This window comes from Mesoplodon bidens (assembly GCF_964165515.1).
Source record: "Mesoplodon bidens genome assembly, chromosome: 14".
Taxonomy (NCBI): domain Eukaryota; kingdom Metazoa; phylum Chordata; class Mammalia; order Artiodactyla; family Ziphiidae; genus Mesoplodon; species Mesoplodon bidens.
Window position 1 is genome coordinate 16,512,182 of NC_138170.1, and position 22,690 is coordinate 16,534,871.

Sequence of the window (22,690 nt, forward strand, 5' to 3'; positions counted from 1 at the left end):
AGAAGAAAAGGAAATAAAAGGAATCCAAATTGGAAAAGAAGAAGTAAAGCTGTCACTGTTTGCAGATGACATGATACTATACATAGAGAATCCTAAAGATGCTACCGAAAAACTGCTAGAGCTAATCAATGAATTTGGTAAAGTAGCAGGATACAAAATTAATGTACAGAAATCTCTGGCATTCCTGTACACTAATGATGAAAAATCTGAAAATGAAATCAAGAAAACACTCCCATTTACCATCGCAACAAAAAGAATAAAATATCTAGGAATAAACCTACCTAAGGAGACAAAAGACCTGTATGCAGAAAATTATAAGACACTGATGAAAGAAATTAAAGATGATACAAATAGATGGAGAGATATACCATGCTCCTGGATTGGAAGAATCAATATTGTGAAAATGACTCTACTACCCAAAGCAATCTACAGATTCAATGCAATCCCTATCAAACTACCACTGGCATTTTTCACAGAACTAGAACAAAAAATTTCAAAATTTGTTTGGAAAAACAAAAGGCCCCGAATAGCCAAAGCAATCTTGAGAACGAAAAACGGAGCTGGAGGAATCAGGCTCCCTGACTTCAGACTATACTACAAAGCTACAGTAATTAAGACACTCTGGTACTGGCATAAAAACAGAAAGATAGATCAGTGGATCAGGATAGAAAGCCCAGAGATAAACCCACGCACATATGGCCAACTTATCTTTGATAAAGGAGGCAGGAATGTACAGTGGAGAAAGGACAGCCTCTTCAATAAGTGGTGCTGGGAAAACTGGACAGGGACATGTAAAAGTTTGAGATTAGATCATTCCCTAGCACCATACACAAAAATAAGCTCAAAATGGATTAAAGACTTAAATGTAAGGCCAGAAACTATCAAACTCTTAGAGGAAAACATAGGTAGAACACTCTATGACATAAATCACAGCAAGATCCTTTTGGACCCACCTCCTAGAGAAATGGAAATAAAAACAAAGATAAACAAATGGGACCTAATGAAACTTCAAAGCTTTTGCACAGCAAAGGAAACCATAAAGAAGACCAAAAGACAACCCTCAGAATGGGAGAAAATATTTGCAAATGAAGCAACTGACAAAGGATTAATCTCCAAAATTTATAAACAGCTCATGCAGCTCAATAGCAAAAAAACAAACAACCCAATCCAAAAATGGGCAGAAGACTTAAATAGGCATTTCTCCAAAGAAGATATACAGACTGCCAACAAACACATGAAAGAATGCTCAACATCATTAATCATTAGAGAAATGCAAATCAAAACTACAATGAGATATCATCTCACACCAGTCAGAATGGCCATCATCAAGAAATCTAGAAACAGTAAATGCTGGAGAGGGTGTGGAGAAAAGGGAACACTCTTGCACTGCTGGTGGGAATGTGAATTGGTACAGCCACTATGGAGAACAGTATGGAGGTTCCTTAAAAAACTACAAATAGAACTACCATATGACCCAGCAATCCCACTACTGGGCATATACCCTGAGAAAACCATAATTCAAAAAGAGACATGTACCAAAATGTTCATTGCAGCTCTATTCACAATAGCCCGGAGCTGGAAACAACCTAAGTGTCCCTCATCGGATGAATGGATAAAGAAGATGTGGCACATATATACAATGGAATATTACTCAGCCATAAAAAGAAACGAAACTGAGCTATTTGTAATGAGGTGGATAGACCTAGAGTCTGTCATACAGAGTGAAGTAAGTCAGAAAGAGAAAGACAAATACCGTATGCTAACACATATATATGGAATTAAAAAAAAAATGTCATGAAGAACCTAGGGGCAAAACGGGAATAAAGACACAGACCTACTTGAGAATGGACTTGAGGATATGGGGAGGGGGAAGGGTGGGCTGTGACAAGGCGAAAGAGAGGCATGGACGTGTATACACTACCAAACGTAAGGTAGATAGATAGTGGGAAGCAGCCGCAGAGCACAGGGAGATCAGCTCGGTGCTTTGTGACCGCCTGGAGGGTTGGGATGGGGAGGGTGGGAGGGAGGGAGATGCATGAGGGAAGGGATGTGGGAACAGATGTATATGTATGACTGATTCACTTTGTTATAAAGCAGAAACTAATTAAAAAAAACTATTAGTTGTTTAATGGTAATTGAGTTTACCTCAAAGAATTATTCTCTGCTTTTTGTCTGCCAATTTCACTTGCAGTATCCACTGCCTTTCTTGCTAGTGATTTCATTTCTTTTTCCATGGTGGTTATGGTTTCCTTCAACAAAGTCATATTTGACATTTGTTCCATACGTTCATCATCAAGCTATATAAGCAGAATGACAAAGTTACTGCCATCACTAAAAACGTTTCAGTAATCTTCCTAAAGAGACATCCTCTCTTTGTACAAACCGGTATATAAGATTCACACAATGAGATGATCAGATTAGACTTGAACGTTGCAGGAGACTGTATGGACAAGGCGACCGTGGAGCAGGAACTCAGACAAGCCATTGCACAGCTTTTCCATAAAGCCTATCACAGTATACGCATCTATATTTTCAGTCTGGTTCAGCTGGACTATAGCACACACAGTTTATTTGCAAAAGGATTTCTTATTTGTTGCTCAGCATTAACAAATTACATATATAAAGTGGGATTATGAAAAATAATGTTTTTGTCCTGTCTACTGCTTTTTTAAAAACTCATTATAACAACATAAAACAGATGAATTCAGAAATATAATCAATTAAATTTGGTTAACAGAAAGTTGAATTCCCTTAATTCTGCTTATATAGTCAAAACATTTCAAATATATATTCATAGCATCTCAAATGCTTGATTAGTAAAAAGGTGATGCTTCACAATTAAATTCAGTTTAAATACATTTCATTAATTGCCATTTCATTATAATTTTCTCTACCCTAGCTACTCTTTAGGTAGAATAAGCCAGTTTTTCTATCTCTGGCAATGTTATCGATAATGAAACAGGGAGATGAAAAAGTTGCTAAAATCCCTTAGAATGCATCCCTAATGGTTTTTTTAAAAGAACACACTTTGCAACCTAACACAAAAAAAGACTTCACTCACATTTTTTAGAAGGAAATAAATAATGAAAAAGTGACTATTTACACCATACATACTACCATAAATATATTAGGATAAAAAACCAACTTCTCTGAACACAGAAAAGGGGGAAAGGGGGGAATCACTGAGAGTTTATAGCCAAAAGTGCAAAAGTGATTTTTCTTTACATTATGAACTGTACACTCCAGCTCCTCTATCCTTTGTTCCAAGTGAGCCTTCTCATTAAATGCTGTCTCTTGGGCAATCTGTTTAAAAAACAAAAACAAAACAGAGCGCTTTCGATGTCACTGCATTGTGTCTCATAAATGCTTGTATAGATAAAATTCTTTCAAACCTTTAGCCTTTCCCTTAGACGATCTCGTTCTGTGGTCATTCTTTGTAAATCAGTGAAGGCCACATCTCTCTCAGTCTCCACCCGCTGGAGGATGGCATGTGCTGTTGTTGATTTAGGAGACTTACAGCTTTTCATCATTTCTCGTCGAAGTCGGGCAATTTCTTCCTGTGCCTATTATTTAAATACACAGATAGACTTTTATTTAACAAGCTTTAGAACAGAAATAAATACAGCTATCTTATAACCAGCCAGTTAAAATGCAAACCTATATTAATATGCATGCAGCAGGATAATGGTATAATTCCTTAATGAGTTTACACATATAAATGCAAATGATGCCCCCATATGCAAATGAATGTCTACAAATAGAAGCTTGGTTTACAAGCTTTGCCAAAAATTAAAAAAAAATTAATTTGGAAGCAGTCAATGAAAGAGACAGTGTTTTACGAAGAAATATATATGGTACTCCATCCATTTTTTTTAGACTTTTTTTTTAACATCTTTATTGGAGTATAATTGCTTTACAATGCTGTGTCAGTTTCTGCTGTATAACAAAGTGAAACAGCTATATGTATACATATATCCCCATATCCCCTCCCTCTTGCGTCTCCCTCCCATCCTCCCTATCCCACCCTTCTAGGTGGTCACAAAGCACCGAGCTGATCTCCCTGTGCTATGCGGCTGCTTCCCACTAGCTATCTATTTTACATTTTAGTGTATATACGTCCATGCCACTCTCTCACTTCGTCCCAGCTTACCCTTCTGCCTCCCTATGTCCTCAAGTCCATTCTCTACATCTGCGTCTTTATTCCTGTCCTGCCCCGAGGTTCTTCAGAACCATTTTTCTTTTAGATTCCATATATATGTGTTAGCATACGGTATTTGTTTTTCTCTTTCTGACTTACTTCACTCTGTATGACAGACTCTAGGTCCATCCACCTCACTACAAATAACTCTATTTCATTTCTTTCTATGGCTGAGTAACATTCCATTGTATATATGTGCCACATCTTCTTTATCCGTTCACCTGTCAATGGACACTTAGGTTGCTTCCATGTCCTGGCTATTGTAAATAGTGTTGCAATGAACCATGTCTCTTTTTCAATTATGGTTTTCTCAGTAGTGGGACTGCTGGGTCATATGGTAGTTCTACTTTTAGTTTTTTAAGGAACCTCCATACTGTTCTCCATAGTGGCTGTATCAATTTACATTCCCACCAACAGTGCAAGAAGGTTACCTTTTCTCCACACCCTCTCCAGCATTTATTGTTTGTAGATTTTTTGATGATGGCCATTCCAACTGGTGTGAGGTGATACCTCATTGTAGCTTTGATTTGCATTTCTCTGATGATTAGTGATGCTGAGCATCCTTTCATGTGTTTGTTGGCAATCTGTATATCTTCTTTGGAGAAATGTCTACTTAGGTCTTCTGCCAACTTTTGGATTGGGTTGGTTTTTTTTTTATTTTGATATTGAGCTGCATGAGCTGCTTTTATATTTTGGAGATTAATCCTCTGTCAGTTGCTTCATTGGCAAATATTCTCTCCCATTCTGAGAGTTGTCTTTTCGTCTTGCTTATGGTTTCCTTTGCTGTGCAAAACCTTCATTAGGTGCCATTTGTTTACTTTTATTTTATTTCCATTTCTCTAGGATGTGGGTCAAAAAGGATCTTGTTGTGATTTATGTCATAGAGTGTTCTGCTTATGTTTTCCTCTAAGAGTTTTATAATGTCTGGGCTTACATTTAGGTCTTTAATCCATTTTGAGTTTATTTTTGTGTATGGTTTTAGGAACTGTTCTAATTTAATTCTTGTACATGTAGCTGTCCAGTTTTCCCAGCACCATTTATTGAAGAGGCTGTCTTTTCTCCACTGTATAGTCTTGTCTCCTTTATCAAAGATAAGGTGACCATATATGCGTGGGTTTATCTCTGGGCTTTCTATCCTGTTCCATTAATCTATATTTCTGTTTTTGTGCCAGTACCATACTGTCTTGATTACTGTAGCTTTGTAGTATAATCTGAAGTCCAAGAGCCTGATTCCTCCAGCTCCGTTTTTCTTTCTCAAGATTGCTTTAGCTGTTGTCTTTTGTGTTTCCATATAAATTGTGAAATTTTTTGTTCTAGTTCTGTGAAAAATGCCATTGGTAGTTTAATAGGGATTGCACTGAATCTGTAGATTGCTTTGGGTAGTACAGTCATTTTCACAATGCTGATTCTTCCAATCCAAGAACATGGTATATCTCTCCATCTATTTGTATCATCTTTAATTTCTTTCATTAGTGTCTTACAGTTTTCTGCATACAGGTCTTTTGTCTGCATAGGTAGGTTTATTCCTAGGTGTTTTATCTTTTTGTTGCAATGGTAAATGGGAGTGTTTCCTTAACTTCTCTTTCAGATTTTTCATCATTAGTGTATAGGAATGCAAGAGATTTCTGTGCATTAATTTTGTATCCTGCTACTTTACCAAATTCATTGATTAGCTCTAGTAGTTTTCTGGTAGCATCTTTAGGATTCTCTATGTATAGTATCATGTCATCTGCAACAGTGACAGTTTTACCTCTTCTTTTCTGATTTGGATTCCTTTTATTTCTTTTTCTTCTCTGATTGCTGTGGCTAAAACTTCCAAAACTATGTTGAAAAATAGTGGTGAGGGTGAGCAACCTTGTGTCATTCCTGATCTTAGAGGAAATGGTTTCAGTTTTTCACCATTGAGAATGATGTTGGCTGTGGGTTTACTCCATCCATTTTGCGATAAATTTGAATTCAGCACAATTCAGGTAGAATACTGGTTTAAAAAATATCATAGTGCTCCAGTCTTTCTCTCCAAAACGTATATGCCATTTCCATGTCCTGGCTACTTTTACCCTGACAGAAAGGCCCATCAATCCTTACTGACAACACAACAAACTCTTTACACACTTGTTCAACAACCATCCTCAGGTTCCAAATCTATTCCATATCTACAGATGATTTCATATCCTACTTTTTGAATCCTACTTTTGTTTCACATCTTACTTTTTTTTGAATACCACCCTCTCCACTGGCTCTTTCTCTGCTTCTTCAACCACGCACACGACTCCCATATCTTGAAAAACTGTCACTAAATCCTGCTGCCCCATTTACCATCAAATGTCTCTTTTTCCTTTGACAGGCTTGTTTTTTTTTTTAAGTGCCATGGATTGTACATCTTGCCTGTTCCTTACCTCCCACTCTCTCTCCCCAGTCTAACCTAGCTCCCATACCCACCACTCTGCAGAATTTCAGGTAATGACCTCACCAAATCTAATGGCCTCTTCTCAGTTCCTGTTCTTGATATTTTGGCAACACTTGCCATTGCCTTCAACACTCTCCTTGAGATTCCTTCCTTCCTTGGGCATATAACACTGTTCTGCCTTAGTTTCCTGTCTTCTTTATCTCTTTCAAAGGCTCCTCTACCAATTGAATAAAACTTCCCAAGATTCCATCTTGACTTCTCTGTTCCTCTATTTATACCTTTCTCATTCAGAAACTTCATCCATTCTGAAGGCTCAAAACAGATGACTTCTCAATCTACATACTCAGCTCTTGCCTCTCTCCCCACTCCAGTCTCACATTTCTTACTGCCTGATGGCAGTTACTACCTGATGTACCACCATCACCTTACTCTATCTCTCTGAAACCAAACACATCTTTTCCCTCAAATCACCAATGACTTTCCTGTTTCTTTTTCTATTACCAAAATTCTTCAGTCATTCAAAACAGAACTTCAGTGATCTCCATTTGTCCCTCCTTTGTGCTAAAATCAAATCTTGTTAAGTCTTCTTTTTCAGTGTCTTTTGCATCTGTCCCTCTCTTTATTTCCACTGATAGCATCCTAGATTAGTCCCTTAATGCTTCATGCATGGACTACTGTTAACAGCCTTCTAAAGAGTCCATGGGGACTTTCCTGGTGGTGCAGTGGTTAAGAATCCGCCTGCCAATGCAGGCGACACAGGTTTGAGCCCTGGTCCGGGAAGATCCCACATGCCGCAGAGCAACTAAGCCCGTGGACCACAACTACTGAGGTTGCATGCCACAAGTACTGAAGCCCACGTGCCTAGAGCCCATGCTCAGCAACAAGAAAAGCCACAGCAATGAGAAGCCTGCACACTGCAATGAAGAGTAGTTCCCACTCACCGCAACTACAGAAAGCCGCGCTCAGCAACAAAGACCCGATGCAGCCAAAAATATAAACAAATAATTAATTTAAAAAAAAAAGAGTCCATGGTTTCCCCCTCCTCCAATTCTCCTGAAGGAGAAATTGTTATATAAGATGATAACATAGAAAAATAACGTAAGAGATAATAAAGAATCGTTACCAGATTAAAATTGTAAAAATATAGCTTTCATTATATTTCTTCCACTTAAAAAAAAACCAGAATGTCCATTGCTTATAAGAAAGCAAAGTATAAACCTCCTATAGGGCCCACTGAACAGCTTCTACCATGTAGTCTAGAAATTGGCAAACTATATGTAGTTCACAGGCCAAATCCAGCCTGCCTCCTATTTTTGTAACTCCATAAGCTGAAAATGTTTTTTATATTTTTAAATGGTTAAAAAAATCAAAACAAGATGAATATTTCACAACAGGTTAAAAGAATATGAAACTCAAATTTCCGTGTTCATAAATAAATTATACTGGAACACAGCCAAACTCATTCATATATTATCTATAGGTGCTTTCACACTACAACACTAGAGTTGAATAGCTGTGTCAGAAGTCACATGGCCTGCAAAGACCAAGCTATTTCTTATCTGGGCCTTTACAGAAAATGTTTTCAGACTCCTGCTCTAGTCTAGTCTACCTCTCAAGCCCTTACTCCACTGACATATACTTTTACTCTAGTCATAAACTGATCCATTTATGTACTGACTTTCCCACCTTTATCCTTTGCTTCATACCATTCCTTTAGTCTGGAATGTTCTTTCTTACCCCTTTCAAGATAAAAGAAACCCCATTCATCCTTCAGGACTCAAACTCCACATCGTCTAGCAAAGATCTTGATAACCATAACTAAAAGTACTCACCTCTTTTATTTCTTACAATATCTTCTAGACTACTTACACTAAAGTAACAAAAAGTAAATACAGGACAATATATTTTATCTCCCCAACTAGATTGCAAACATAGAAAACAGTGTCTGGCTTATTTTTTCTATCTTTTAGAGTAGCAAGCCCAGAACCTTGCACTTAGTAGCTGTAATTCTTAATAAATTTTGATATTTTAAAAATAAATTATATTGGTGATATATGGGGTTTATTTGTTGAGTCAAGAAGCCATTTGATTAATAAGGGTTATACAATCTTAAGCTAAAAACAGAGATAAACTACAAACTGATTTTACTCTCTAAATTAAATTATATGGCAATTCCTAAAGTGATTGACAGTACATCAAAGTGATGTGTTTGTATTTTTTAACCCCCAAGTCCAAATTTTTTACCTTGAACTCACCACACCCTAACATATAACACTTTCCCCATTTCTTATTCCAAAAATCAGACTATTTCTATGCATGTATATGAGCTTTTTCAGATATGGGGATAACACGTGTGTGTGTGTGTGTGTGTGTGTGTGTGTGCGCGCACACATACACAAATACATTACATTTCATTAAGAATATCATAGGGACAAAGGCAATTCACAAATGTTAGATTAATTTGATTGACAGATTTAAGCATTCTCATAGAACTTAAAGAATTACCTATCTCTAGAACTGAATATTAGTATTTCCGTATTTTGTTTACTTATAAATAAGTTTACCTGCTCATACAGAAAAGAGGTCTTGTCTCTCTCAGATGTGAGAACCTTGACATTACCCTGAATTTCTACCAAATGACGCTCATATTTTTCCAGCATGCATTTGAGTTTTTCACGGTCTCTTCTTGTCTTCAAAAGCTCTACATCACAGTTTGTACCCTACAATTATTACATAAGAAATCTGAATAAACAACAAGGTCCTTCTGTAGAGCACAGGGAACTATATTCAGTATCCTGTGATAAACCAAAATGGAAAAGAATATGAAAAAGAATATACATATGTATAACTGAGTCACTTTGCTATACAGCAGAAATTAAACAGAATATTGTAAATCAACTATACTTCAATAAAATTTTTTAAAAAAAGAAATCTGAAATTATTCTTTGACATGTGTTACTGATAGAAAGGTGCTACTGATGGCAGCACACGATCTCTAGTTAAGCAAACATGACGATATAATGAAATGATGAGAAAAGTTTAAAAATCGCCTCTCTTTTAAACAACTTCATCCCAAATTGCTCCACATTTGTATGATTACCCCCAACCACTACTAATGCTGGGGATAAAGGGCAATTTCAACGGTCCACTGTGCTATCAAAGAGAGCTCTGTCTCCCATCCTCCTTGGTATACCAATTCATGCCAAATTAAAAGGAATTATTTCCAGATTAGATAAATCAAAGAATAAAACTCACTGAGCAACAAACTCCAAAATATTTACAAGTTTCCAAAACCTACCCGGGAAGATGGAGATGGGCGTCTTGGGCTTTCAGATCTACTTCTGATCATCTTTCTCAAATTTTGAGCTTCTCTCTTGTAGTATTCTCCGTTTGCTTCTAAAGTTTTGACAAAGGAATCAAGTCTGGAAGGAGATTTATTTTGTGCTTTTTCAGTCTCTAAAATTATCTTGCCAAGGAGGAAAAAATTAGGCCATTATTTCAAGCTAAACTATAGCATCATTTTCTAAATGAAATTTAAAAGCAAAATGATCCTTAAAAGGATCCTTAAAGATAATAAATTTGGTATTTTGAAAATAATTCAAAAAATAATTATTCATCAATACTTTTAAAAAAGCAGTTAGATACCTTTCTTTTCCAGCATTTCTGAATGTAGTGTATTTTTATTTCACTGAAAATGTCCCTACATTTACTCAATAACTTTGAAGAAAAAATAGTGAAGAAATTTCAGAGAGGCCAGAATTGTTTCTTGTATCAGATCTAGTAACAAATCCTAGAAATGGAATTAATTTGCTTAGAGAAACTTGTATGCTACTATTAAAGCATCTGTTCGTAGCATTCAAGCTCTGTTCAATAATTGTTCAATGAATGAATAAATTAAATGAATGCTGGATATTCTATACTTGTATATACTTTCAAGTGCATTTCCATTCACTTTAATATATTTAGAAACATTTGTTTTACAACATTTATTTTACCAATACTTTATTGGGAAAAAAGTACAGATATTTTAGAGAGGATGTTTCAAATATTTTAAATGATAACACTAAAATGTCTAATCAGAGCAATTTTCATTTCACATTGTTAAAGAGAACATATTACTCAGAACTAAGTAACAACATTTGACTTAAAAATATTTATTATTAAGAGGAATAAATGTGTACACAAATACATCTTACATTTTGAGAATTAAATTACTCACAGCCATCATTTTAATCAAGTAACAGCTAAGAGTATTAATAAAACCAACCAAAAGTTCTCTCCAGCCCCAGGAAAGAAAGGGGTAATGATGAAATAGAGCAAGAATAGCATCGCTCTTACGGATGGGAGTACCCCTAGGCATCAGGCAGAGAGTGCTGATTTTAGAAAACAAACATTTTTTATTGTTCACAAAATGCATGAGAGCCAAAACATATGTACAATTTTTGCTGTCCTACTAACAGAATAAACATGATTCCTTAATATATATTTATGAAAAATGTACTTACAGATCTGAGCCTTTTTATTGTATCTTCCAATACTATTATATTATCTTGCTGGCAAATGAGTTCAATCTGAAAAACAAGCCAGAAAAAATTGTTATTTAGGTGTAAAATGTTTAAACTGAGTTCATTGGAAAGAGAGCATCAAAAACAGAAGCTGCTTAAAAATAAAAACATGCAGACAGTGAATACTTTATGAAAGAAAAGATAATCCACTCTTATGTTTACCTACTTTTGATGGTAAAAGAACCTAGAATGAAATGAAGCAGTTCCTTTAAATTGCCTAATGTTTTGTATAAAATACGAATTGATTTTATTTTGTCAAATTACTCCTCATAAACTGGAACTGTTAATACTAATTATAATTCTGAAGATGATAATGGGGAAGAGTCAAAAGAATGACTAGAGTAAGTTTTCCCCAGTCACCACAGTCAGAAGTGATTGCTCTTTCCTTTGAATTCTTTTAATAATTTAGTTCAATCCAACCCACAAAATACTTTCTGTATCAGTTTTATAACATTGTCTTAAAAGTCTTACAGTATAACCACCTGCAATCATATATCTAGTCTATGACTAGATTATACGTTCCTGGAGGATAGTGACTATGTTTTTATGTAAAGCTGTAAATCTCTTTGTTAAAAGTTGGCATATTAGTTTAATGGATTTATTTCTCAATTCGTAAACCTCCCCCTTGTTATTCTAATCAAAAATGTCTCCTGTTATATTTTAAATTTGAATTTTCTGCAATTATTGCTTCTCATTTGTTCTTTAGACCAAAGTTCTAAGATTTCTCTGGCAGTTATATTTTAGTTTATGAAATACTAAGGGGTGTTAAGGTATGGAATATAACTTACATACAGTTTAGATAAGGTTATATATAGTTTTGGATAATTTTGATAATTTTTCAATGCTTTAATGTGTACTACTATGTAGACACTAAAAAAAATGGATCTATACTGAATTATGTGCAAAGATGTCCCTATATATTAAGTATAAAAACTCACACTGCCAAAATTTTTATCTAGTGTGACACATTCTTGTAAAAAATAAATTTATACACACATATCCTAGATACAGATGGAACATAACCAATAAGTAAATTGAGCAAGATAGATTATGTCTAGGTATAGCAAGGTGTGATTACAGTACATATTATTTTCTTCATTATACTCTTCTGTTAAAAAAATACGTATTACTTTTATAAAGATAAAAAAATTAATGCTTATTCCACTCTGAAAAACAGACTTATAACTGGCCCAAATGAAAAGATGCCAGCCCAGTGCTTTCATTTATTTGACAATTGTTTAATGAGGGTCTACTATGTGTCTGACATTGTGTTACATGCTGGCTATAGCAGTGAATAAAACAGACAGAAACCTCTCCCCTCATGGAGCTTACATTCTCGTTGAAAAGAGAAAAATAAAAGATAATAGGTAAAGTATATATCAGACAGTCATTGTGTCATTCAAAAATATATAATGAGTATTCACATCTGTTCTATACTTAAGATTTTTAAAAAGGGAATAAAATAGACAAAGATCCTTGCCTTTGGACACCTTAAATTCCAGCTGGATAGACAACAAAAAATAAACCTAACGAATAAATTACATACTACATTAGAAAAAAAGAGCAATATCCTTAAGAATATTGGGAGTGTTTATGAAGGAATAGGCTGGAATTTTAAAGGGGGTGATTTTTTAAAGGGAAGTTTTAAAGGGAAGTCCCCACTGAGGGAGTCAACCATGTAAAAATTCAGGAGAACAATATTCCAGGCAGAACATTCAGCTATAGCAAAAGGCACAAGATTGTCTGCTAAATTCCAAGGAATAGTAAGGAGGTCAGTGTGGCTGCAGCAGAGGGAAGGAGGAGGAAAGTAGTAGGAAAGTGCTAGAGAAAAATGAATCAGGGAGAGAGAGAGGGAATAAGCATGTGTGGTTGGGGGTGCAGGTCAGAAACCGATACAGGCTTTATGCCTTGTCTTCCTCATGGTAGGTTCTGAAGCATTTTTGACCGAATCACATACAAAGTAATAGTAACGACAAGAGCTACCAGAGATCCAGTCCATTAATGGCCCCATGTTAATTAAAAATATAAACTGTATGAAGAAACTAGTAATGGTAAAATTGCAATTCTGCTTCTTCATATTTCACAAACTTGTGTTCAGTAATCTGGGAAACACTGCATTAAGTCATGAATGATAACAACTCAAGAAGAAAAGATCAAAGAAGGCTTACGGTTGTGGGAGCTTTAAAATATGTCCCAAAATTCTGATACTCTTTCCTTCAAAAGATGGAGCTTAATTTCTCTCCCCCTTAAGTGTGGTCTATACTTAGTGACTCAATACTAAAGAACAGGATATGGTGGAAGTGACGGTATGTAACTCTTGAGACTGGATCATAACAGGCACTGGAAATTCTTCCTTGTTGTCTCTTTTGGATCATTGGCTCCAATGGGAAGCCAGATGCCATAAAGAATATATCAAGGGACTTCCCTGGTGGCGCAGTGGTTAAGAATCTGCCTGCCAATGCAGGGGACACAGGTTTGAGCCCTGGTCTGGGAAGATCCCACATGCCGCAGAGCAACTAAGCCTGTGCACCACAACTACTGAGCCTGTGCTCTACAGCCTGCGAGGCACAACTACTGAGCCCACGTGCCACAACTACTGAAGCCCGTGTGCTACAACTACTGAGCCTGCACTCTAGAGCCCACGAGCTACAACTACTGAGCCTGCACTCTAGAGCCTGAGAACCACAACTACTGAGGCCACGTGCCACAACTACTGAAGCCCGCGCGCCTAGAGCCCGTGCTCCACAAGAGAAACCAGCTCAATGAGAAGCCCACACACCGCAATGAAGAGTAGCCCCCGCTCACCGCAACTAGAGAAAGCCCACGCACAGCAACGAAGACCCAATGCAAACAAAAGTAAATAAATAAATAAATAAATAAATTTTTTATAAAAAGAATATATCAAACAACCTAGGGAGAGGTTCACATGTCAAGGAACTAAGCTTCCTGCCAAAGCCAAGAGTCACCTGAATAAGTCATCTTAATGGCAAATCCTCCAATACCAATCAAGCCATGACTGCAGCCTGGCCATCACCTTGATTACAATTTCCTGAGAAAGCATGAACTAGAACTACTTAGCTAAGCTGCACTTAAAACTGTGAGATATAAATGTTTGTTGTCTGAAGTCATTAAGATTTAGGGGTAACTTGTTACATAGTGATAGATAATAGTAAACCCTCAAAACATTTTCATGGAATGAATGATGGAGGAAGTTACTCAGTGGACTTTAAAAACATGACTAAAAGTAAACTCTTCTGAGTAAATAAATTTAATACTATCTCAATTCTAGACAAACAGTAGTTTTAGCTCAGACTCTACCTCCACATATCTAAAGAATAATCTCAAATAGTACAGGGACCCAAACATTCTCAGCTCTCAAATTAGAAATTCTCCTGTTTCAAGTCTCATCTCGCAAATCAGACAAGGAATCTCTCCCCAGTGACTGGATGCCTAAACTGTACACCCAATGACTTCATGATGATAACAACATGCATTGGTATTCACATTCCCAGCACCTTTCATGCATCTTTCTAATCCCCATTCTACCTGGAACATCCCCTTATTGAGGATGGTGTTTTCATTTCAGGGCATTTTACCAACACAAAGGACCTATTTCCATTTTGTCCTCTCTTTATTAACTTTCCAATGTTTTCCCTGCATCAGCAATGTTATCTCTACCCTAAGACTACAGTCCACCTCTTCTACAAATAGCTTTCCAATTCTCGAATACACTAAACATTCCACATCATACATATATGGATATCTATTTCCTAGAAACACTCTTTTCTGAGCTAGGCAGAATTTCCGTCTATGAATTTAATATTTTCAGTTTTAGGTAAATCCTAGCTCTTTTATTTTAGATGTTCTGCATTCCTGAAATTCTTCTTTTTGATAGCAGAGGATTCACCCTCAAAGACTACTCACTCTCTCTCTAGAACACAGACCTTAACAACCCTTTAAAATTGATGACTTCTAAACCAGGCATTCTCTTTATGGGAATTTGGCCAACTAGGCTTCCCACAGTCTGGGAAGGAGTGCTGTTAATTTTAAATTTGAAGAAGAAAACAAGAAAGACATAATAAAACATCAATCCAGTGTTTTTTGACAGTTTTTATAATTAAGACTGAACTCAATTTACCATTAAACTGTGAATGAACGATAACTATTACTAAAAAAGAAACAATACAAAAAAGTTTGTTGAGAATGTTGAAAATAGTTTAAGTTACTTTTAAATATCCTTCAAATACTTTGGTAGCAACTATTACAAGATAAATAATTTGCAAGTTAAAAACAAATCATTCTTATCTACTCTCTCAAACAGTTCTCCTAAGGACCTCCTCCAGGCAACATTGTTCAAGATGATTGTGTCCTTATATTAAAGTAATAAACTTCATGTATTTAAATATTCCATTTTTCAGACTTTTCACTAATACAGACTTATCCTTTACACACTCTAAATAAGTGAGGCTACTGTATGTAAACAAATATCATCCTAGTGTTCATTAACTAGGCTCTTAGATTTCAAACTACTGTAACAAATAATGTCTTCAATAACACTTATGTTTATAGCCTGATCATTTATTTAAGTGCTTTATCATATGCTACCAAGAGTACCATATAATATGCTTTATTATATTATTATAATAAATAATAATATAATTATTTTTTATTATATTATATAATAATATATGCTTTATTATATTATATATGCTACCAAGAGTATATTAAAAGGATGTGTAGGAAATAACATGTAATAACAATTAGCTTTCGGAAACTACCATCTTGCAGACACAATTTACTAATTTGGTGATAAATACAATCAAGATGAATAAGCACATGTTATCATGTAAAAATTCAACAGGTTGTTTTCTGGCTTTCAGATATACCATGTGTCTTGCCTGTAAGCCATTAGACAACAATGAGAAATCAAACTGTCTTCATTTTATAGTAGTGTTTAAATTCCTAGTTTCTAAAGGTCATGGTAGGATACTAAAATTTAATCAAGAAATCAAATGTTTATCAAAATATCATAAAGCTATAGTTATTAAAATAATATGGTAGTGGCATAGAAGATGGCAAATGAATCAATGAAACCAAATCATCCAGAAACATATCCATGCACATATAAGAATTCAGTAGCTGTTAAAATGGCACTTTAAATCAGTGACTGAAGAAAGGACTATTCAACCATACCTCATACTAGAACAAAAAGAAATTCCAGAAGGATTAAAACTTTAAATATACATATTAAGAAGTTTTTAAAGAAAACTGTAGAAAATATTCTTGAGGTGAGAAGGCCTTCCTAAACAAGGATCAAAACTAGGTGGAGATAGAGGGTTTTTAGGGCAGTAAAATTACTCTGTTTGATACTATAATGGTAGATACATGTCATTTTACATTTCTTCAAATCCATAGCATGTACAACACCAAGAGTGAACCCTAATGTAAACTATGGACTCTGGGTGATCATGATATGTCAATTCTTTTTTAAAGTAAATTTATTTATCTATTTATTTATTTTTGGCTGCGTTGAGTCTTCGTTGCTGTGCACGGGCTTTCTCTAGTTGTGGCGAGCGGGGGCTACTCTTTGAGCAGGCTTCTCATTGCAGTGGCTTCTCTTGTTGTGGAGCACAGGCTCTAGGCACACAGGCTTCAGTAGTTGTGGCACATGGGCTCAGTAGTTGTGGCTTGCAGGCTCTAGAGTGCAGGCTCAGTAGTTGTGGTGCATGGGCTTAGTTGCTCTGCAGCATGTGGGATCTTCCCAGACCAGGGCTCAAACCCGTATCCCCTGCACTGGCAGGTGGATTCTTAACCACTGTGCCACCAGGCAAGTCCCAATATGTCAATTCTTTATCATAAAATGTAACAAATGCACCACTTTGGTGGGGGATTGCAGATAATGGGGGAGACTAGGCATGTGTGGGGGCAGGGAGTATATGGGAAATCTCTGTTACCTTCTGCTTCACATTGTTATGAACCTAAAACTGCTCTAAAATAATAAAGTCTATTTAAATATATATTTTTAAATTTTTATTTATTTTTGCTGCATTGTTGCTGCGCGTGTGGGCTTTCTCTAGTCGTGGTGAGCAGGGGCTATTCTTCATTGCGGTGCGCAGGCTTCTCAATGCAGTGGCTTCTCTTGTTGCGGAGCATGGGCTCTAGGCCTGAGGGCTTCAGTAGTTGTGGCACATGGGCTCAGTAGTTGTGGCTCGCAGGCTCTAGAGCGCAGGCTCAGTAGTTGTGGCACACGGGCTTAGTTGCTCTGCAGCATATGGGATCTTCCCGGACCAGGGATCGAACCTGTGTCTCCTGCACTGGCAGGTGGATTCTTAACCACTGTGCCACCAGGGAAGTCTCATTCAAATGTTTTAAAAGGGGGTGGGACCTCAAAAAAATAAAAGATCAAAACTCAGAATTCAGTAAAAGATTGACAAATTTGACTACATAGAAATTAAAAAGCTTTGGTTAAAAAAACACCTTTTTTTAAAGTGTGAAATAAATTGTGTATGTGTGAAAACAGAAAAGAAGAATGGAAATATATATATATACTTGTTGGTAGATACCTCTGCAGAGGAAAAAAGGATTAGGGAGAAAGAGAAATGTTCTGTATAAAGAATATTCCCATTGCTTTGGGTTTTTACTATGACTACATATTACTTAGGAAAATTTTTGAGTAAAAATTTTTAAAAGAAAATGTGAGACACAAAACAATTTAATCCTTAGAATAGACATTTAATTACAATGTCAAATCTAAAAAACTTTCAAATGATGTAAATGAGAATGCCACTTTTTCCACTGCATTAATAACTAACTACATGATGTTTAAAGCAGAATTAAAATCCTGATCAGTAGTTGGATGTTACCTAGACTTGTGGTGACCATTTCACAATACATACAAATATTGAATCATGTTGTACACCTGAAACTAATATAATGTTATATGTCAATTATACCTCAATTAAAAAAAAAAACCTGATCAGTGATAAATCTAATACCTTTGCTTCTTCAAGTTCCTTGTCGGCAGTATCCACCACAAAGTTTTTCTCTTTTTCTAGTTGCTTTGCTAGTTGGTCAATTTTAATCAATTCTTGACAAAGATGCTCATTGTGGCTGGTTAAATCCTCTACTTGACTGCTTACCACCTCCTTACCATCCAAGAGTTTCCTAACACATTCTTCCAAGCCACGATTTGTCTGTTTGAGATCTTCAATCTGTTGTAAGTAGAAAGAAAATAATCACATTAAACTATTTCCTTAGCTTCCCTCTGAGAAGAACAGCTAGGTGACTGGATTCAGGAAGGGAGGTTTGCTTCCCTGGCAAGGAGACTTAACTATATATCCTTTTTTACTTTCTGAATTTTGTACCATGTGACCATATTACCTATCTGAAAAAGATATACTAAGTGAAAATTTAAAGGTTTATAGCTATAATTCTCAAAACAATTTACAGCTTAATAACAAAAAAACCCACTTAGTGTTGATATTTAACAAAACTATTAGAAAAATTGCCAAATATTTATATCTGCAGAAACCAGTCTTGAAATTATTTAATTTTAATAATTAATATCATCAATTAGGCATTCTTTAGAATTAAGTTTCTAACTACTGTCATCAAAATATGTTAACTCTTTAGAAAAGTCCTTTTGAACATATCGGTAACTTACTTGACTAAGCTAAATACCAAATCAATCAAGTATTTGCTGACTAACGTGGAGGACCACAACTTTCTTTCCCAGCCCACTATCAAACCATCAATGGATGAAGAAAAGGGCCTTTTCTATCACGAAGCTATCCAAATGCCTTTAAAGGAAAAAAAATATGTTAGACCCATTGAACAATGATAATATGTCAAGAACTATGTTAAATTCAAAAGATACAAAGATAGGTTAGCTATCTGCCTCAGAGAATGTATTGTTTACTTGTGGAAATACATATACAGTATGTTAAGTGCCGTAAGAGAAATATCTGAGATAAAGGGGTGGCACAAAGTCCTTTTCCACAGGATTTGTCTCTCACTGTATATTTAACAAATATTTATCGAGCACCTACTATATTCAAGGCACTGTGTGTGCAAGATGTGAAAAGACAGAAGAAAACAACAGTCTTGGTCTTTAAAGAGCATCTAAAATTGCTAAATCCCTTATGTAATGTTATTCTTAGTTCTAACATTATTTTTGCTGTAACCTTGCCCTTTTCAAGTAACTAGAGGGAGATCTTTCCAAATCGTCAAAATCAACAAAGTTTTCTTTAAAAATATAAACTTTATTATTTGTCACTATATAAGTAAATATCCTAAAGGTCATGAATTATATATAACTAGCTATACCACAATGACATTTATTATACTCAAGAAGCATAATAAAAGCCATTATTTTAATCCAATTCTCACTTTGGTATTTTGTAAGGCACACTAACTTGTGAGATTTACAGGAAAAGAGTTTAAATTGTCAAAACCAGGAGACAAAAAAAACTTGAGGAATTTTTTAAAAAGCAAAAAGGCAAACTGTAAATGCACTTATTTCTTTAGTTGAGCCTTTTATCACAACCAGGCTGAATTTCAGCAATACCTCTTACTTTCTTCTTTTTTGGCATTCTCCCAACTACAGCTAAAAATTCTTTGAAAATGCAAATTTGAAGTAATTCCTGTAGCCTTATGGTGCTTCATTACACTGAGAATAAGATGAACAAATACCATTTGTGGTCCCAGGCCTACTGCCCTGTCCAAGCCCTCTCCACCATCTCCAATATACACCTAAGCTCTAGACGTGCTGTAAGAAACTTGCTAAACTCATTTTAAAACCTCTGTTAGGGAATTTATTGAAAATGTTATATACTATATCACAGAACCCTCTCTATAAGAAACCTAAGGGAAAACTTCACTCAGGTCTCAATTTCAGGAAAACATGTGCTTCTTTTGTATACCTCGTTTGCTTTTATTCTTTGGACTGTGAATTACTTAACTACAATTTCCTTGTTGCTTCTGCCTCTAGTAATTTTTTTTTTTTTTTTTTTGCTGTACACGGGCCTCTCACTGTTGTGGCCTCTCCCGTTGTGGAGCACAGGCTCCGGACCCACAGGCTCAGCGGCCATGGCTCACGGGCCCAGCCGCTCCGCAGCATGTGGGATCTTCCCGGACCGGGGCATGAATCCGTGCCCCCTGCATCGGCAGGCGGACTCTCAACCACTGCGCCACAAGGGGAGCACCCTGCCTCTAGTAATTTTAAAGAAATCTGCAGCTCACCTCTAGCAATTAGTACAGAAACCATGCAATGATTTCCTGTTTGCTCTTCTTATCCATGCTTTCACTAAGTTTCTTTACTTTCCTGCACTCTTATTACCTCTTTTCATTACTAGCACTTTTTTTTTTAACTATAGGGATAAACAAAATTCAATTTATCTATCTTTTTGTCTTTGTTCATGGCTTCAACAGTGCCACGTCTCTGAGCAACAAGAACATGCTAAAAATGTTTCCTGACCTTCCACTGCCCCAGGAGAGGTTACATGCTTTTCCTCTCTGGGCTCCCATACAGCCTTATATATTTTTATCTTAGTATTTTATAAGATGTGTTATAATCATTTGTTTCCCTGTCCCTTCCACTAAGTTCTAAGTGACTTTAAAGGGATCATGTCTCTAATTTCTGTATCAACATACCTCTCATTTCTGTATCATTTATTATATATCTAGCACATGATGCTCAATTATTAAATGAATAAAACAAATACATTATAAATAAATAAATGAACACTTCCCTCACCTTGACATCAAGCTCCACTTTTACTTAATTCCAAGACACAAGTACTTTAGAAGAGGAGGTTACAAAGGATGTGGGCTTTGGACTGAGGCAGACAGGTTTAAATCCTGCTGCAGTTCCTCACCACTCACTTAACCTCGGACAATTTACCATATTTTCTTGATCCTAAGAGATGCATCTGACTTCAGAAAAAAATAAATGGAAGCTTCTTGAGTTTCATCTGTTAAATGGAGGGAATACCTACAATTTTCAGCGTGTAGTTAGAGAGATATAAAAGTTCAAGTAAAATCTTTGGCAGATAATAGGTACTCAAAAAGTAGCTTTTATTAAAAAAAAAACTTTTTATTTTGAAATAACTAAAGGTTCACAGGAAGTTGCAAACGCAGTACAGAGGTTCATGTGCCTTTATCCTGGTTTCCCCAAACAGTTACATCTTAAATAATTACAGTAAAATATCAAACTCAGAGATGTGACATTGGTACAACGTGTGCCTATTGTTCTATACCATTTTATCATGTGTAAATTGCTGTAACTACTACCTCAATAAGACAGAACTATTCCATCACCACAAAGATCACCCTCCCGTTACTCCTGTATAGTCACAGCCTTCCCTCCCCACCCTTAACTCTTAGCAACCACTGATCTCTATAATTTTGTCATTTTGAGAATGTTACATAAATAGAATCATGTGATAGAGATCACAGTATGTTATCTGTTGACGGTGGCTTTTTCACTCAGCACAGTGCCCCTGACATCTAAGTTGTTATGTGGATCAACAGTTCATTCCTTCTTATTGCTGAATAATATTTCATGGTATGGATTACCATGGTTTAATAATTCACCAATTAAGGGAAGTTTTAGATGTTCCAGTTTGGGACTATAACAAATAAAGCTGCTATGAACAACTGTGTAACTGTATACAGGTTTTTGAGTGGACATAGTTTTCATTTCTCTGGAATAAATTCCCAAGAGTGCAATTGCTGGGTTGTATGGTAAATGTATGTTTAGTTTTTTAAGAACTGAACTATTTTCCAGAGTAGCTGTACCATTCCCCATTCCCACCAGGAATGTATCAGTGATCCAGTTTCTCCTCATCCTTGCCAGCATTTGGTATCATGACTATTTCTTATTTTAACTGTTCTTAACAGTGTGCATTGTTATCTCATCATGGTCTTAATTTCCCTGATGTTTAGAAAAGATGAACAGCTTTTTATTTGTCAACAATACATCCTTCTGTGAAATATGTCTTTATATCCTTTGTTCATTTTCTAACTAGATTGTTTGCTTTTTACTGTTGAGTTGTTAGAGTTCTCCACATGTTCTAGATACAATTCCTTTGACAGAAACAGGGGTTGTAGCTTATCTTTTCATCCTATTAACAGGGTCTTTCACAAAGCAAAAGACTTAAATTTTGATGAAATTCAAATTATCAATTTTTTCTTTTATGAATCACACTTTTGCTGTCATGTCTAAGAACTCTTCAGCAAGCCCAAGGTCCTGAAGATTTGTTCCTATGTTACCTTTTAAAAGTTTCATAGTTTTATGTTTTACATTTAAATCTATGATCTATTCTGAGTTAATTTTTGTATAAGGTGTGAGGTTTAGGTCTAGGCTCATTTTTGTTCCTAAAAGATATCCAATTGCTCCAGCACATTTTGTTGAAAAGACTACCTTTCTTCATCAGATTGCATTTGCACCTCTGTCAAAAATCATTTGGCTGTATTTGTGTAAGGCTATTTCTGGATTCTCTATTCTGTATCACTGATCTA

At 35.7% G+C, this 22,690-nt stretch overlaps 1 protein-coding gene across 1 annotated transcript in view; it reads right to left on the minus strand.

Moving 5' to 3' along the window:
- The window catches only part of TSGA10 (testis specific 10), a 98,814-nt gene that overhangs the window by 58,449 nt on the left and 17,675 nt on the right, over positions 1 to 22,690 (minus strand). Inside the window, exons 3-9 of the mRNA XM_081254393.1 lie at positions 18,166 to 18,381; positions 11,111 to 11,176; positions 9,904 to 10,071; positions 9,170 to 9,325; positions 3,393 to 3,563; positions 3,226 to 3,303; positions 2,146 to 2,297 (exon numbers count right to left, since the gene is read on the minus strand). Of these exons, the coding sequence (XP_081110519.1) occupies positions 2,146 to 2,297; positions 3,226 to 3,303; positions 3,393 to 3,563; positions 9,170 to 9,325; positions 9,904 to 9,954 (608 nt within the window). The 5' untranslated portion in view covers positions 9,955 to 10,071; positions 11,111 to 11,176; positions 18,166 to 18,381. The remainder of the gene's footprint in view (positions 1 to 2,145; positions 2,298 to 3,225; positions 3,304 to 3,392; positions 3,564 to 9,169; positions 9,326 to 9,903; positions 10,072 to 11,110; positions 11,177 to 18,165; positions 18,382 to 22,690) is intronic.